Genomic DNA, 17,507 nt, shown 5'->3' with positions numbered 1-17,507 from the left:
GTTTCGATACCAGTGGTGGGCAGAGCACAGATAGCCCTTGTGTAGCTTTGTGCATAATTAAAAAACAAACAAAGAAGCATGAAAGTATCAAAACATGAATGAATATACTAAATGCAACTTTTTTGAAATATCAGCGGTGTAGAATAAATTAACAACTATATAGTAAGCAAAATCAAAGTTACAGCATAAATAGGAATAGCGTATCATAAGTATAACATACGAGTAAGCTTAGCTTTATATCAATATCATATATAAGTTATCTATCTTACTTTCTGTACCAGCCTTTAGCAAGTTATATTTTAAATTTAGTGCTATAAGCGAGCTGAGCTAGCATAAAATGTGAGTTAGTAGGGTAGGAATTTGGAAATATGCACACACACATACACACACACATATATATTTATTTTAGAAAATGTTAAGATACATGAAACATCATAATATTTCGTCAGGCCATGTTAATGATGTTTTGATCGTTATGTTCATGTACAACTCATGAAAAAAGGTATACTCAACAGCTCTCTGGATTTAATCTATTTACTAACACCTACTTGGTCTAAATTAGCTCGTGATATGAATGAAAAAAGCAAGGAAAAATCAGTTAGCTAACGGAATGAAACTACCTAGTTTCATCACATGACGTATAAAGCAAATGAATATACAGAAAACTGACATATTTGTGTGTGTGTGTGTGTGTATGATTGAGAAAAATAAAATAAAAACAACTCTAAGATAAGGATATTAAGTTCGATCTACGTAGTTCAAGTATTCCTTTAACAAAGTATCAAAACAACTTCCAACTTGTCTAAAGGACTTAGTACATTTCATAAATATTTAAAAGTGTTCCTGATAATTTTAGTGCAGTATCTGAAGAAGACCTCTGAAAGCATGTAAGGCTATGTGGCCTCTTTCAAATGATTAAATTCGAAGTACCCTTATATAAGTACATTGGAAAGTTTGGCTACATAAAGCTGTAGGTTTCTTACTAGAAGTTTGTGAGATTCATATGAAAAACACATGTGTTACGCAATTTCATTTTCTTCAACATATTCAGTGAACTATAGGAAGATATTATAGATGCGGATGCTGCCAGTCTAGTTTGCTAAGTCACAAAATTTTATTGAGCTAAGTGTTAGACATGTTCACCGTGTCTTTAAGAATCTCTATTAAGAATATATGTTTTCTTCCTAGTAGAAACACTTCCTCTGTTCCACTTTGTGTTGAAATTTACGCTTAGAATCTGTAGAAACGCTGGTATTCATATAACATATGGGCTTGCGTGATCAGGGGTGCAGCACGTAAATTTGCACAGGCGGCAGGTTCTTGGGGCAACAAAAATGAATGTAAAAAATTGTTTCTGGCCGCCATCTGTTCCCCATCAGACAGAATAGACATTTTACAGTAAAGCATACAGCTAGAGCATAACACTGCAGCTACATACAGATAATTCATAGAAAGTTCCTTGGGGGTGGACGGCACAGTCAACGTTAGCACATGGCAGCAAAACACGTTGCGCCGGCCCCGTATAACACTTACTTCGCTTTAGCATTAAAACTGAATCTATTTTGAAAAAAAAAATTACAGTTCAAGTGGGTTAAGGCGTCTCCACAATTTTCCGAGTAACCACGTATGCAGCTTTTCTCGTGTAGGAGCTTTCGTAGCTCCTACCTAACTGACGAACTCAAGGAAAGATCTCCTAGCTAGTTGACTGAGTTAGACAAACGATGAAAATACTTTAAACACTTCTAATTTAAAATGGATCGACTAAGAGGATTAAAGAAACTTGCAGCCAATGCCTGATTAATTTTACGCTTCAACACTTTATGCGTTTAAAATTAGAACAACAGACTACTGTATAGTTCAGCAAAAACAAAATACGTTTATCAGTGCTATGCGGTCAATTGTATGATAAACAAGCTGAGTTGTCAAACTCGGTCGTGGAGCCTTTTGTTACAACTTGTTTGCGTGACAGCACAACTGACTAGTAAGGCACACTGTCTATGCTATCTTGAATACAGACTTACCCCAGAAAAGCTTAAATATTAGGTATAATCAAAGGTAGAGCAATCCTGTTATGTGTATGTTACGCTCAAGATGCTCTGATAACTGAGAAGAAGGGGAAGCAGTAATCTTATAACACCCTAAAGGAGAATAATGTAGAAGAAGGGGAAGCAGTAATCTTATAACACCCTAAAGGAGAATAATGTAGAAGAAGGGGAAGCAGTAATCTTATAACACCCTAAAGGAGAATAATGTAGAAGAAGGAGAAGCAGTAATGTTATAACACCCTAAAGGAGAACAATGTAGAAGAAGGGGAAGCAGTAATCTTATAACACCCTAAAGGAAATAACTGAGAAGAAGGGGAAGCAGTAATCTTATAACACCCTAAAGGAGAATAATGTAGAAGAAGGAGAAGCAGTAATGTTATAACACCCTAAAGGAGAATAATGTAGAAGAAGGGGAAGCAGTAATCTTATAACACCCTAAAGGAGAATAATGTTTTTGCTAAGTTAGTAGAAGAATATGCCACTGAATAAAACGTTTATTGAGTTTGTTAGACTTTGTTTGAATGCACCATTACCAACCACAATTCTTTATTAGACAGAAGGAAATAAACTTAAAGGGTTGTAAGGTACTTAACATATACAAATACGCACCAGAGGATAGAATGTGCACTTGGATATTTTGTACATGAAAGTTAAGCCTGTAATGTTAATATTCAAGGAACTTGTGTAAATATTTAAATATATTAAAATACTCAAACGATCAACGATTGGGTATTTCAATATACTGTAATGTTAAGTTTAATGCACTAATTCACCATATTAAAGAAGGTTACAAAGGGAGTATAAAATTAAAGGATATTGAAAATTCGACTCTGCACAGTATTCTTATTCGACGATTTGATGATTTTTAATTAAGTGTAAAATAATTTTTATCTTATTCCGACTGATAGTTTCAGCGTTGGTCGAACTGTACAAATACCACACTTGGCACATTTTCATCACTTGATAATTTTGCAGAGAGTTTTAAATACAATTTTGGCGTTTAGCATTTAGCCTTAAATACCTATAAATCAGAATTAGGTCTCGATTCAAGTCTTGAAAATCCTAAAAAGAAGTAATAAAATTTAGTTGTGCAATTTTTAAATCATTGAAGCTAACAATTTCTATAAAAAGTATAGACCGAGTAAAATGTACATTATTGTATAATTTTAACTCAATTATATGTTTTTCGCGTATATAACAAGAACTCTCGTTACAGGTGTTTTATGTTACTAATACAGTGCCTGCGGGAAGAGGTTCTGCTTGAAGCTTATTTCTTGTGTGACCCAGACGACCTCCCGTCCCAGTCGCTTTCGGAAATTACAAAATCGAATCAGGTGTTCTAAAACGAAGATTTCAAGAATCTAAAAGAGATGGATAATAACAATTATCTTCAATTTGATTTTAAACACATTATATTAATATTGGTATTTAGTAGCACCTTCAACAGCATATTTGAGATACACGGGTTGAACGGTCTTTGTATGTAAGAGATCTTCTGAATACCGACCTTATACACTGGTTGACTACTTTATTGGAACCATCTTTTACTGCAATAATAGTGTAGACCCGGTGGCATATACTCTAAAAAACACTTGAAGGCGTCTTGTTTGATTGCAATCCATTCGTTGAGGAGTATGATCAGCAATCTGTTTACAGATGTCGGCAGAGAATTATATTGGCGAATGTGACGTTCTTGTTAATCCCAAAAGATGTTCAATCATATTGAGAACTTGTTATTATGCTGGATAAGAAAGGTGATTGAAGTCAGTGTTGTTCCCTTTAAATTAATATTAGATAGTACAAGAGTGGTAGATTATTTCATAGCGTTTTGAGAGACCTTTTGAGCTTAGGGTTGAAATTATAAGCAACTACGTTCTGTACATTGTGGATGTTATTCGCCCTTTCTAGGGGATCAAAGGACCCATTCCCCTCTAAGAGACCCTTTTCCCATATATTTTCATCATCTTCAACAGTTAGCACTGTCGGAACAAGAGAAGAATGTCAAATGGTTATATTTTCTGTATTTTTACTCCACCTTCAATACAAAAGAAAGTGAAATACAACTCCTCACACCAGAAGTTTAAAATAATTCACCGTCCACAGTTTGCTCTATTAGCAATTTTTTCCTGTTTCCATCTAATATAAGTGATATTTGGACTGGTTTTCGGCTGTCATATGTCAATTAATAAAGCTTAGTTTACATATCCACATGCTTTTTTTTAACAGCATTCCTTCTTATTAGAGCATTTGAAATGTCAAAGAAATGATCTGTCGGGAAATTGTAAAGATAATTTTATTATAACAGTTATATTCACCATGAGTTATCTAATCAAGGCTGTTGAATACTTTTCATTATATAATTGTAAAAACCTTGTTTACAAATGATGCAATTTTTATTTATTTTAATCACAAGAGGAAACTTTTAAAAGTTATGCAATCACTATGTAGGGATAATGATCCATGGTGCTCTTTTATTTTAAAATAGAAACTATTCTACTGTATTTTGTGTATGTTATTGTCTAATAATAAACATGCCTCATATATACTCACTGTTTCTACCTAACAAGCATATTTTCAATGTTTCGACATTAACGTAGGGTGGAAAAAATCGACAACGGCATTTCAATCCAGGAGATACCCATCGACATAGCAGTGCCACCAGCAGCCAACTTCTCAATGGAGACCAGATCTCCCATCGACATAGCAGTGCCACCAGCAGCCAACTTCTCAATGGAGACCAGATCTCTAGTGGAAATACGACAACTGTTTCCGATGAAGATGTCACAACTGATTGGACTCCTGAGATACCGTTTGAAAATGTAGATATTTATTGTTGTTAATTTTATCAAAGATAAATTAAACACATTTTAAATTTTTTTACAACTCTTTGTTAGTAAAAAATTCGAATAAAGGGTAAGAGAAAATGTACCAAAATATAATTTTGGTATTCAGCTTTGAAGGGTAAATGGGCTTCATCTTCATGTTTGAGTTTGTTTTGAGACGAGGTTTTGCTCTAATAGTACACATCTTTATTAGATCTCGGGTTAAGCTATTCGAAACTTAATATCAAGACAAAGGTGTAATAATATATAATACCAACGATCTTAAATGCAATATTTTGTTAAACTGTCGAAAATAATTTGCCCACCAGAAATACTGAAACTATTATTTCTGTAATCAACATGAAGTCGTTAAAGTTACAGACTTAAGCATCATCAAGTAAAACGTCCTAATATTTTAATTATGTTATAACACTGGAGAGCCTATATCAAACCAAGTAAGTTATGCAGCTTTATATTTGTTTACCAGCCCTAATTTCACCTTACAAAATAGACAGAAAAATTAGAACTAAAGAAGAATACTCAAAAACTAAATAGATTCATTAAATCTTTAAAAATTAAAAACCACAAGTAGAAACTTTAAAAATGAACACAAATCTCATCCAATTTAAAGCCATGTAATTATTTAACTTCTTGTTTCTAGCTGTCATGATTTTCATAATTGATAACAGATCTTATAATTGTATAACTTACTGAACTCTCTTCATTTTATTTTTCTTTATTATTATAAACCATTGTCAGTTTCCATCTGAACCTTTACATTTGTTGAATTAATCGGATGATGCTTAACAATCATACGAATATGTAAAACATCTACTAGTACTGATGTAATTAAGTAGAATTTCACTTTAGCTTTGTCAGCTAGCATTAGTCTGCTAAGGGTGAAAGATAATTGTGATACTCAATTTTCTTAGACTTTTGATTCGGAAAATGTTGATATAAATGGCACTGTCTATTGTTCTCTAGTTACTTACTGCTCTGCTATATGTTAACTGTTATGAGAGCTGGAATACAATCTTCTTACCAGTCCTAGTTGTCTGTTATTGATAACTTTATTTGAGCAATTACCTTCACACAACTCGTAAAGATGTAGATGTAGTGGGGTGGGTCACCCACATTTATTCTTTTTCTTTTCTTCTTTCTTCAGTTTTTTTTTCTCTGCAGTTTGTGAGGCTAGAGCTATATGGGTCCTGCTGACTTAGATACCCTTAAGATTAAGAAACATTTTATAATATCCCACATTCTAGCATGTACATTAGTATTATTTACTTTGTTCTTGTTGTTGCGTTTTGTTTTGCTGTCAGAACATTTATAATAGTTTTATTGTTGTTGGAAATGATAATTTATTTTTGATGCAATTGTTTTAAATTACACCTGAAACTAAACCATTTTTTTAATTATTCTATAGACTTCTCAATAAAAAATGAGTCGATTCAATTAACAAAGAGATTGTTGTTTTTTGTAAATTGCGCATAGATAAATCTGACTTTATATGAAACGTTTTACAAAATATTTCATAGTAAATCATCCTTAGAAAGGGATAAAACCTTATGAAATTGGTTAGAGAAACACATTTAGATACTCTCATACATTTGCATCAGCTTAACTTTGTGCCCCCCCCCAAAAAAAACGAAAGTAGCAACAACAAAACTTAAAAAGTTTACTTAAAATTCTTGAAATTGACGTAATAGTTTAGTAATTTGAGTTATTAAAAAAAGTGCTTTACAAGCGATAGCTACTGATTTTTTCTTGAGCTTAACTGATAGCGTACTTGCCTGGTGTGTGAGAGGTTCCAGCCTATAATCCTGTTCGGAGAGACACCAAAATTGAAATACCAGTAAAAATCTGGTGCTCATCTAGTGGTCGTTTCACGAACCTGATATAATGAAACTTTGCAAGAGAGTAAGAATGCGGTATTTCCAGCTGTTAAAAAGTGTTTACCAGAAATGTTACTGAGTTAAAACTCTTTAGTTCAGTTTTAAAGAGCACTCGTCTGGTATGTGAGAGATCCTGGGTTCAGTCCTGCTCTAGGGAAACATAAAAGACGTGAAGTTTTTAAAATCATAAATTGATAAACGTATAACATTAATTAACAGGAACATTACTCTAAATACATGAACTAATACACTGGTAAACAGTACTTTCAAGTAATTGCTCAAGGTTTTATAAAATGTCTAAATAATTCAATAATACTACAAACACATGAAACAAATATTTAAATCACAATGTCTGTCTTTACAGTAAAAAACGAAATTAATAATTACTTCCAAATGAAAAAGGGAAACAGTTTCTAAGAGTTGGGTTACGTATTTTAACCACCTTTTTTCAGTTAACAACTATCGACAATGCTCTCAATGATTTTAAGAACACAATTGTTTGTATTATTGATTTTCTTCAATAATGTTTTGTTATACAACATCCTATTTTCTAGGCTTTATTAGCTGCAGAAGTGGACTAATTAAGTGGCTGACGGAAAAATATATGTTATTATTACAGAAAGCAAAATAATCCTTTAAATTTATCTTCTCATGTTCAGTTAAATGACCTTGGCGATCCTGTAGACGAAGATTCTTTTGACGTTAACCATCGGCCACTGAATCAAGAAAAACAAATCGACAATAGAAAAACAGAAAGTCATCGAAAATTAGCACTGACAATGAGCGAAGAAGTCGACGAATTAATTGATCACAGTATCGAAATTGAATCCAACAAACGGATAAGAAAAGAAAATGTGAGATGGTTTACATTGAGCTTTAAGTCCAAAGACATGGAAGCAAATGTGAGCACATTTTCATGATTTTAGTATATTTAAATTATTTTCTTTTTTTGTCATTTAAATAGAAGAATAAAGACAGTATCTAAACTAAATATAGATATATAACAGTAAATCTGTCATATGAATCGAGGTTATAATATCTAAAACCGTATTTTATTTTTCAGTTTCATCAGATTCGAGATACGGTATTCCGATCCAATCTATTGTGTGCCTTCGTTATCTGGTTATTTATTGCTACTTGTCAAAGTATTTTATTACCAAGGTATGTTGCTAAGAAATCATTTGATCTCCTCCTATTTTTTTACGCACGATTTATTTGTTAACAATGACATATTATAGCTTGATATGCCAGTTTCAGTTTATCTTTAAAACGCATTTTTGGTATTACTTCTTTGAATTCTGTAAGACTATTTCACCGTTTCATCGTTTACTTTATTTTTTATTTTTCAAATTGGAATCAACCCCGTATTCTCTACAAATTTAAAAGTAGCAATACATTGTGGATAGATATTAAAAGTTTATGGTATATAGCTACATAAATCATCCAGCTAACTGGTCATTGGTCTAACTCATAGAAAACTATCAAAAAATTTAGGTAATTAAAAGCTTACATTGTAAGAATGCTCGTCTGAGTGTTCTAATATACGATAAATACTCAAAATGAAACTGGATCTTGTCTCCCGTAGAACAACAATTTTAGATTACAACCAGTTATAATACATTAACAGTGTATTAATAATGCACATATATGTCATTAATATATTCACGCGTTATCACTGGTTAAAAATATTCATATCTAATTAATTCTCCTCGAAATGAACATTTTAAGATATTTCTATACATAATATCATCCTTTAGTTGAATGGTGTCCGTACGAAGTGGTAAACACACTTTTTCACCCACCTCTTTCCGCCTTAATGTTTCGAGATGTGATCTTTGCTTTAAACTTTCTACTGTCTTTTACTACGCAAGTTTCATTTGATTTCAGTTGCTTCACACATATCCACTTTCTAATATTGTAATATCAGTCCTTTATCTCTGACCTTTACATTTCTATGAGATGTTAAGTGCCAGTTTTAGTGATTCCATCTTTATCTTCATTCAGTTATACCCTTATCGGCATAAACATCCTACTCACGCACACCTTGATTTACTTCAGGAGTGACTCCTCGGTGGATCAGCTTTAAGCCTGAGGGTTTATAGCGACAAAAATAGAGAATCAATCCCTGTGATGAACACATTGCAGATGAGCCATCGTGTAGCTCTGCACTTAAACAAGAACCAAACATTACAAGTGTAAAAATGTTAGATAAGGATTACATATGATTACTCAGTTTTGTTAAAGTATTTATGATTAATAAAACCTTGCTGCTTTTGATAATTTTAGTGACTTAATTTATCATTCATCTTAATGTAAAATTTACTTTCATTTTGATTATGCCATCTATTTTGTTTTAACACAAATATGATTTCAAATAGTGCCATAAGAATTGCTTGAATAGATATTTTCAATAATTTTCCGAGAAAAAATATCTAAAATATGGCATAACTTTCATATTTACGAAGTCTGACAAAATTATTATAACAAAGTTCGGGAGAGTGGAAGTCTGACGTAGACTACAAACAAACATTTTTATCTATTTCCTATGAAACACATAAAATAAGAAATAGATGACAATTTTCTTCGGGCATACCACCTTTTTCAAATCTGATAAGTGTCACATTTTTGCACTCAAATATAACTTGATTTTGTAATTTTCTCTCAAACACGTTGTTTTTGTTTCTCCTAGATCCTTGATAATGTTAGTGGCGTTTCTATTGACAACTTTGGCACTAATCATCTTTGTTCTGGTAGCCATGGCAACAGAATTTTCTTATTTTCCGAAGGCCATTAAGAATGTCTCAAGAAAATTGGACGAAAAGAGATTTTTTCGTAACTTAGTGATCTGTGGAGCTGTATTTGTAATATTTATTGCATCTTCCTCAACAATGGCAAGTACTTCTGTAAAATAGAGACAAAAAAATCTGAAGAATCAGAATATTGTATCTGCTGCTCATCGTTTAAAGATGGCTAGTTCTATCGTGAACACAAGGTTACTTAATATATTGTGAAAATGGTAGTAATATTTTTATGGTACTCCATAAGAAGGAAAATCTTGTCGTAGTCAACCATCATTGTTTCAATTAATAAATGTTTATACTGAGTAACTTGTATGTAAAATGACTATTCTTTATTTTGGTTTTGTGTTGTTTTTTACAACAACAACAACAAAATAATATCAAGGTAAAATGTCTCGCCCATCATTATCCCATTTAATTTCAGAATAGCATGGATAGCAAAAGAAAAAAAAAGCAGCATTTTGTCACAAAACCAAACTTTTCATAAACACTCAAACTATATTGCATGTTTGAACACCCAGATAGAGTTTTAAAATTTTCTGTGTTCCACTTTTATGCATACAGACCACATTAATCTTTGGTCACATCAAGCATTTACCTTTCTGTTTTGTAAGTAGCGACCATGATACACTATGTCAATGTAACCATTCTTTTTTCGACGTTTGAATGTAATGTTTTTCTCAGCTTTTTTTTTTCGAAGATTACATATGTACATAAAAGTTTTCGCTTCATAATTATACGTGCCAACCAAATTTTATATTTTAGGTCTATACAGCCACTAGTTAAAGTAGGACAGAAATTTACCGCAGTAGCGCTATTAGCGGATGTTTAAGTACTTTTAACAGGTGCAGTTTTCTCACAATTATATTCTATACAAAATATCACAATTGTTTTTTTTTGACAGTTATTTCTTTATATAAATAAAAGCATTATACCATCAATAGCTCAGTTAACTTTTCACTTTTATTTTATTTTCATTTCGCAAACTTTCGGTTTCATTGCTGAAACCTGTTATGTTATACATGTTTTAGAGGCCTCCAATACTGAGGACTGAAGCTTGTAAAAGAAATGCAAATAATAATGATAATAAAAGGTGGAGAAATTTCACTGAGATACTAATTCAAGAATTTCTTCCCACTTGATGAACTAAAATATAATTACCAATATCTCATATTAATGTTTGCCGTCCCCACTCATCCCTGGTCATATTAGGTCCATATAACAGTTGTTTCTTACGTAACTAGATAAGTGGTCATGAATTAATGGTTAGCAAGCCAAGTTGTGTATCCATGGCTAGCGTTACCGTTACCATAAAAACGAATTGTCCTCCACACTTTAGAGACGTGAGTGCGTTATATAGAGTGACGGTCAAATCCAACTGTTCAATTATAGTAGCCCAAGAGTTGGCGGTAGATGTTGTTGACTAGCTTCCTTCTCTCTAATTTATCAGTTCAAAAACTAGGGACAGCTAGAGCAGATAATCTTTGTGCAGTTTTACGTCCGAAAGATAAGAATACTAAGATTGTCGTAACAGGAAAAAATACACACATGCTATCCTTAAAACCTTTTTTTTTTTTTTCAGATTTGTATTTTATCAATCTAACAATGGAAAACTTTGTACCCAATGATTTTTTATTTAAGGTAACATGACAAACCCAGTATATTTATTGTAACGTAAGTGCAGATACCCTTTTGAAAGACTCTCTGAAGAAACCGTCTACTAATGACAGCATACACTAGGATCTGACTAAGAATGAGCATGAGTGGACTTACGTCTTATACATTTCTCTCGAATAACATCATTTCAAAACCTCGCCTATAGCTCAACTTCCTGACTTCCAGAAGTACGTCCTCTTTGTCAAGAGTCCACCTAAAAAAAGAAAATTTCTTCAACTGCAATCATTTAATACTCATCTGAGTTACTTCATAACATGAATTGAAATGCTTACTTGAGATCTATTATACATTTCTGTTTTCCGATTAATAATTTGTTTTCTCTCATTCATCTTTCAAATAAAAATGTGTAAAAACTATTATAAAACAAACACCTAATTGTTTTAAAACCTGCACTGCCTATAAACCGAAACTCAAATAAAGATTATTTTGTTAAATTTAATTATTGAAATATTACTTCAAAAATGTCATTTAGTTCTATAACTTTAGTAGTTATTCCTTATGATTTTCAAAATGATTAGTAATGTCATTTAATGCTCAAGGGTTTTTGTTTTTTGTAGTTTGTCTGCGATAGATTCTCCTCTAAAGAGTCAAATGATACCTCATTGTACGATCCTGATAGTCCGTATTGTTATTATCCTCAAGTAAGTACTGTTTAAACTCATTCTGTAAAAATATAACCATAACTCGAAGGTTTTTTGAATGATTTTATGTGACACAAAAAAGTTTTAGTAAAGAACTCAAAAATACACCTTTAAGATACGGTTTACGTAGACTGGAAGAAAAAAAAAGCTTATAATGTCGATATCATATACAAATAGTCTGCTAAGTGTCATTTTCTTTAAATAATAGTATTGCAGAGTGCTTAAAGTCTTCTTCTAAGGCTCATATATTCCAACATTCTTTTAATATTAATGCCGATTCTTTCTCATAATTCATTGTTTCAGGTCATTTAAAGTAAACTTAGATTTTTTTTCAACTGTCTTGAAAATAATCACAGTTTTGTTAGGAGAATATCTGGACCGTGTGTAAAATGTGGTATCTCATTTTACAACAAAGTGCTGAAAGTCTAGGCTCTGTGTAAAAAAATGTGATACTTTATTCTGTAGCAAAGTGCAAATGTTTAGCTTTGGTGTTTGCTACAGTCTATTCTTAAAGCCTATTTTCAGCATGAGTGGATTTATACAGATATATAGAATTTCATGTTTTTCACCCTGAATCATGAAGAAGAATAGTTAACGTTGAACCGATAGGGAAACTAAAAATCTAAAAGCACAGAAAAAAACTCTTAATTAATTAATTTACAAAACCACTGTAGTCAAACATTTTTTGCTTTACAAATAATGCGAAATGTCATGTATGTTTCAATTTAATTACGAAAAGTTTTGTTAATTAAATTCAATTTAGTTTCAATTATAAAAACATAATTAGATTCAATAAACCGTTAGCAAGACGTAATATACTTCTTCAACACGATCTGCTACAGATTAGGGACGTGAAGTGCAAGAGCCAAGCTTCCATAAAGACATTTTAACTGTCACAGTACTGAACACACATTAGAAAGTTTAAAATGACAATTTATTGTTGTAATGACGTAGGCATCTGCTGAGTGAAAACTTGAAATGTTTTAAAATAATTGCTATGTTTTCTTTCAACATTTTTAGTAATGTTTTAATTTAGCTTTGTTCTGCGGGTTTATTTCGTTAAATGGCTAATAGAAAATAAGTTCAACTAAAGCAAAAGAATTAATAGGACATATTATTCATGGTAAAAATGACAATTGCACTGAAACTAGTTAATTCGCAATATAAAATACGCATACGCTTCGATTCGAAATTATTTTGTGGAGATATATTTTCACAATAGATTCTTTTCTCAACTTTAGAACAACTAGCAGATCGGCTTGCGGAAATAAGTTAATACTTTTACGAGGGATCTGAAATTGTAAATTTCGATTAATATAGCAAATTTAAAAAGTTTTAACTTTGGCTTTAAAAATATTGATTATATTTTACCTTTAGTCATCAATCTATCAAAATCAAACAACTTTATTATTTTTTACTTTGTATAATTAGTTTACATTTTATGCATTTTTCTACTAAATATTTGACTTATCTTGACAATTTACGAGCATGAGATAAAATAAAAGAACTGTACCACCGTGGGACAGCGGTAGGTTTTAGGATTTATAATGCCAAAGTCAGGAGTTCGATTCCCCTCGATGGACACAGCAAATAGATCGATGTGGCTTTTCTCCAAGAAAACACACACACATGAAAGAACTGTTTCGATATTGTAGTGCCATCTATTAATCACTAGAAATAATGATTCAATAAAATAGTATACTAAAAACATAAGCATAATTTTATGTAAAGACTAACTGATAAGAAAACACTAAAATCGTGATATTGTTTCGGGGTAATACGCTGATTACGTTGTGCGAAATGCAAGCAACCCACAGGAAAATACAACATGACAACAGTTGGTACAGCTAATTTAATGATGTATTGTTTTTAACTACATTTTGCATAAAAATTAACGCAGTTCATTTCATCATTCTGGCTTCAAATTTATAAATAATTAGTTTATTATTTATAATTATATTGCATTTGTCTTTGGCTTTTCGTTAATCTATTTGTTCAAACTAAACTAAAAAACATAATTTGATTTCAGTATTTCGTGTTTACCTGGATCCTGACTATGGTAGCGTGTGCGGCCTTTTTGAAGCTAAACTATTCTCTAAAAATGGTCATGTTGGTTGTTATGGTAACAGTTTATCTCACTTTCATCGGAGTTATCTTTGGCAAAGTTTTCGACAGAATCCAAAGTTGTAACAGCAATGAAAAGTAGGTATTTTGGAAGTTAATATAATATTACTTTAATTGTGTCCAATATTGACGTGTATTTTATTCATTATTTGAGGCTTAACAGCATTCTTTTTACTGACTCCATTACCAGTGTTAAGTAATATAAAATATCCCCAAGGTCACCTGAAGCTATGCTAATGAAGATTATATATTTCAGATTTTACAATTTCCAAGAATTGAATTCCTTATAATTTCTTTAAAAGTAATAATTTCGACATTACCTTTACCAGCTTTTCAGCCTGCAGTTGAGCTTCTCAGTGGAAATAGAACCAAAACTGTCATAAAAGTACGCATTCATTTTCGTTCAAATTGTATTAAAAATGTATGAGTCCTATATAGGATTTTTTTCAATTGTTCCTAGTTTCAATGAGATCATACACATACGTTCATTTTATAATAATAACGTCCTAGTAGTCTAAAGTTCGCACCGCAATGCTGCTAAACACTTTTTGCATTTTCAACTTTTTGTGAATTATAAGAGTAAGAGGCAGTTTCAATGGTGTGTTCAAAACCAAAAATAGCTGTTGTTGCTGATTTTTTGCCTTTTATCTGTTTAGTAGCTCAGAATAAGGACTGGATGTGCAAGAAAACTAGAGATGCTTGACCTGGTCAATTACCCCTTATGCACATAAAGTACTGTTTGGGGTTGAAAAGTTAATGCCAATCTCGTTTTTGTTTTTCATTTTTCGTTTCACTGTTGTATTCATACGTTAGTATGTTTTTGTTTTTTTCATTTGTAGAATCCCCTATTGGTCAACAGTATATTTAGGGACTTACAGCGCTAAAATCCGGGGATTGATTTCCCGCAGTGGACAGAGCATAGATAACCTATTGTGTGGCTTTTACCTAAACAAACAAACAAACATTTGTAGATTCACAGGGTGTGCAAAGACAAATTTTGCCATCCTTAAGAAAAGAAACAGTTTTTAGACATTTGTATCTTACTTTCTCTAATCTGTCTTGATTTCCTTGTTCTTATCTTGCTTATTGTTTAAAATATTTTCATCTTATGTAAATAATAATAATAGGAAACTATTAGAAAACAACTTTTTGGAAAAACGTTCATTTACTTAATAAAATGTTTGGTTGTCTGTCGTCCTTTACAATTAATGTAAACCTAATTAGGACACACTCTGATCTTCGTATACCTGCTGATAATTTTGCTCCTAGCTTATTCTATTGTCTTGTTTCAAGTAGTAATGAATATACAATAGAGTGAAATTCCTTCTACTATAAATAAAAACGGCTTAAATTTCATAAAAACAGCTTACTGTACCACTGCATTATTTTACACCTTCTTCTGGGTAAAGGGTCCGGCGTGACCTCGCTTATAGCGTGCCGGTATGCAATTTGTGCTGCCGTAAACATCGTGCTCATTATTTTGGGGACATGGGTGCGTTAAAGAGTGAAGTCAAAGCTGTTCACTATTCGATTAAAGCAAACTAGGAATTGGTGGTGGATGCTATTTACCAGCTGCATTCTCTGTTATATATCTGACCAGATGGTTAGGGCGCTCGACTCGCAATCTGTGGGTCCCTGGTTCGAATCCCGTCCCACCAAACATGCTCGCCCTTTTAGCCGTGGAGGCGTTATAAAGTGACGGTCAATCCCACTATACGTTGGTAAAAAAAGTAGCCCAAGAGTTGGCGGTGGGTGGTGATGGCTAGCTGCCTTCCCTCTAGTCTTTCCTTGCTAAATTAAGGACGGCTAGCGCAGATAGCCTTTGTCTAGCATACGTGAAATTCATAACAAACCAAACTGTTATCTATCAATTCAAATTTAGAGACGACTGTATGCAGATAGCCCTTGTGTAACTTTGCTTGAATTTCCGAAACAATCTTCTGGTTAAGTCATTTTACAGTAACACAACTAGTGGTAAAACGCTTTATCCAGAAGAAAAGATATGCCGAAGCTTTGGTAAACAGTTTAGTTTTCTCCAAAGCATAAATCGTTTTTGTTTGTAGAATGAGCTATTTTATTGTATTATTCACTACGTTACACAGAAACTGATGTTTGTTAAGTTTTTTCCCTTGGAAACGTGATGACTTGAATTATTTTATAGGTCAAAACCGCATACGTGGACTTCCCTAACCAATACTGTTAGACACCTTCTTTCACGATATTTTCAACTTACAAAAGTAAGACTTTATGTGTAATAGTTTTGCAGTTGTAAATTACAAGTAGACATCGTTACCAAGAGCCCAATATTCCATATATTAGATATTTTCTTGTTACCTTATAGATATCATTCTCTTTATCTCCAGAAAGACATTCAGTTTATCTATTGTTTCTTCTTCTTCTAAACACTTTTCAATTGGCCGGCATTCCTTCATCTCTCGGCGGATTGACTTGAAACTTGATAGAGCTATACCTTGGTCCAATACGCCCAGACGCCTTTTTCATTTTTTTATTTAGTCATTTTTAAGGATTTCATGGGATCAAAGGTCAAATAATCTAAAAATGTATATTTGGGGACCTGTGCGGTCATATTTACAGCAACTTAGATGGAAATTAGAACAAATATAAATTCTTAAGCGCTCAACACATCGACATAAAAATTGGATTTTCCCATTTATAGTTTTTTAGGGGTTCAGCCTAATTAATCGACCATATTTTGACCAATTTACAATGGATTTAGCACAAATATATTTTTCTACAGGTCCCACACATTAACAAACAAAAATGGTGGACTTATCCATTTTTAGTAATGATAGGCGGGTCAAGATGGCTCAAAAAAGCATGATTTTACGGTTTTTTGATAATTACTATGCCGTATTTCGGACAACTTACATCGGATCTGTTAAAAAGATGTTCTTTTTATAGGTTCTATACATATACATACAAAAATGTAGGATATGTTCATTTCTGGTCATTGTAAGAGGTCAAAAGTTTAAATAAATCCATAATTATAAGGGTTTTGGTCAATTACTTTGCCTTGTTTCATGCAATTTGGTCCAAAAATACTCGAACAGTGATATTGACAATATTGGGATTTTTATCATTTGCTTAATTTTTCAGCAAGAAAAGTACAATTTAAGGTTTTCGTAAACTATTCATGCGTATGTCAATCAACTTTCATGAGATTTGGCACAAAGATACCTTCCCAAGCAGTGATATAAATAGTTTTCAGTGACAAAATTGGCCATGTTGGGATTGTTTGTTTGTTTGTTTTTGAATTTCACGCAAAGCTACACGAGAGCTATCTGGCTAGCCGTCCCTAATTTACCAATGTAAGACTAGAGGGAAGGCAGCTTGTGATCACCACCCACCGCCAACTCTTGGACTACTCTTTTACCAACGAATAGTGGGATTAACCGTAACATTATAACGCCCCACGACTGAAAGGGCGAGCATGTTTGGTGGGAAAGGGGATTCGAACCCGCGACCCTCAGATTACGAGTCGAGC

At 32.5% G+C, this 17,507-nt stretch overlaps 1 protein-coding gene across 3 annotated transcripts in view; it reads left to right on the top strand.

The window, feature by feature from the left end:
- LOC106459888 (adenylate cyclase type 8-like) overlaps positions 1-17,507 on the top strand; it is a 171,966-nt gene that overhangs the window by 117,800 nt on the left and 36,659 nt on the right. For 2 of the 3 annotated variants that reach the window (XM_022386781.1, XM_022386786.1), the window contains exons 10-15: positions 4,643-4,864; positions 7,422-7,664; positions 7,826-7,923; positions 9,452-9,653; positions 11,795-11,878; positions 13,908-14,080. In XM_022386781.1, the coding sequence (XP_022242489.1) occupies positions 4,643-4,864; positions 7,422-7,664; positions 7,826-7,923; positions 9,452-9,653; positions 11,795-11,878; positions 13,908-14,080 (1,022 nt within the window). The remainder of the gene's footprint in view (positions 1-4,642; positions 4,865-7,421; positions 7,665-7,825; positions 7,924-9,451; positions 9,654-11,794; positions 11,879-13,907; positions 14,081-17,507) is intronic. The other variant, XM_022386792.1, reaches the window with a different exon arrangement.

This window comes from Limulus polyphemus, unplaced genomic scaffold (genome assembly GCF_000517525.1).
Source record: "Limulus polyphemus unplaced genomic scaffold, Limulus_polyphemus-2.1.2 Scaffold31, whole genome shotgun sequence".
Lineage (NCBI taxonomy): Eukaryota > Metazoa > Arthropoda > Merostomata > Xiphosura > Limulidae > Limulus > Limulus polyphemus.
Note: the sequence above shows the minus strand (reverse complement) of the source record. Positions and strands in the feature narration are given on the sequence as shown.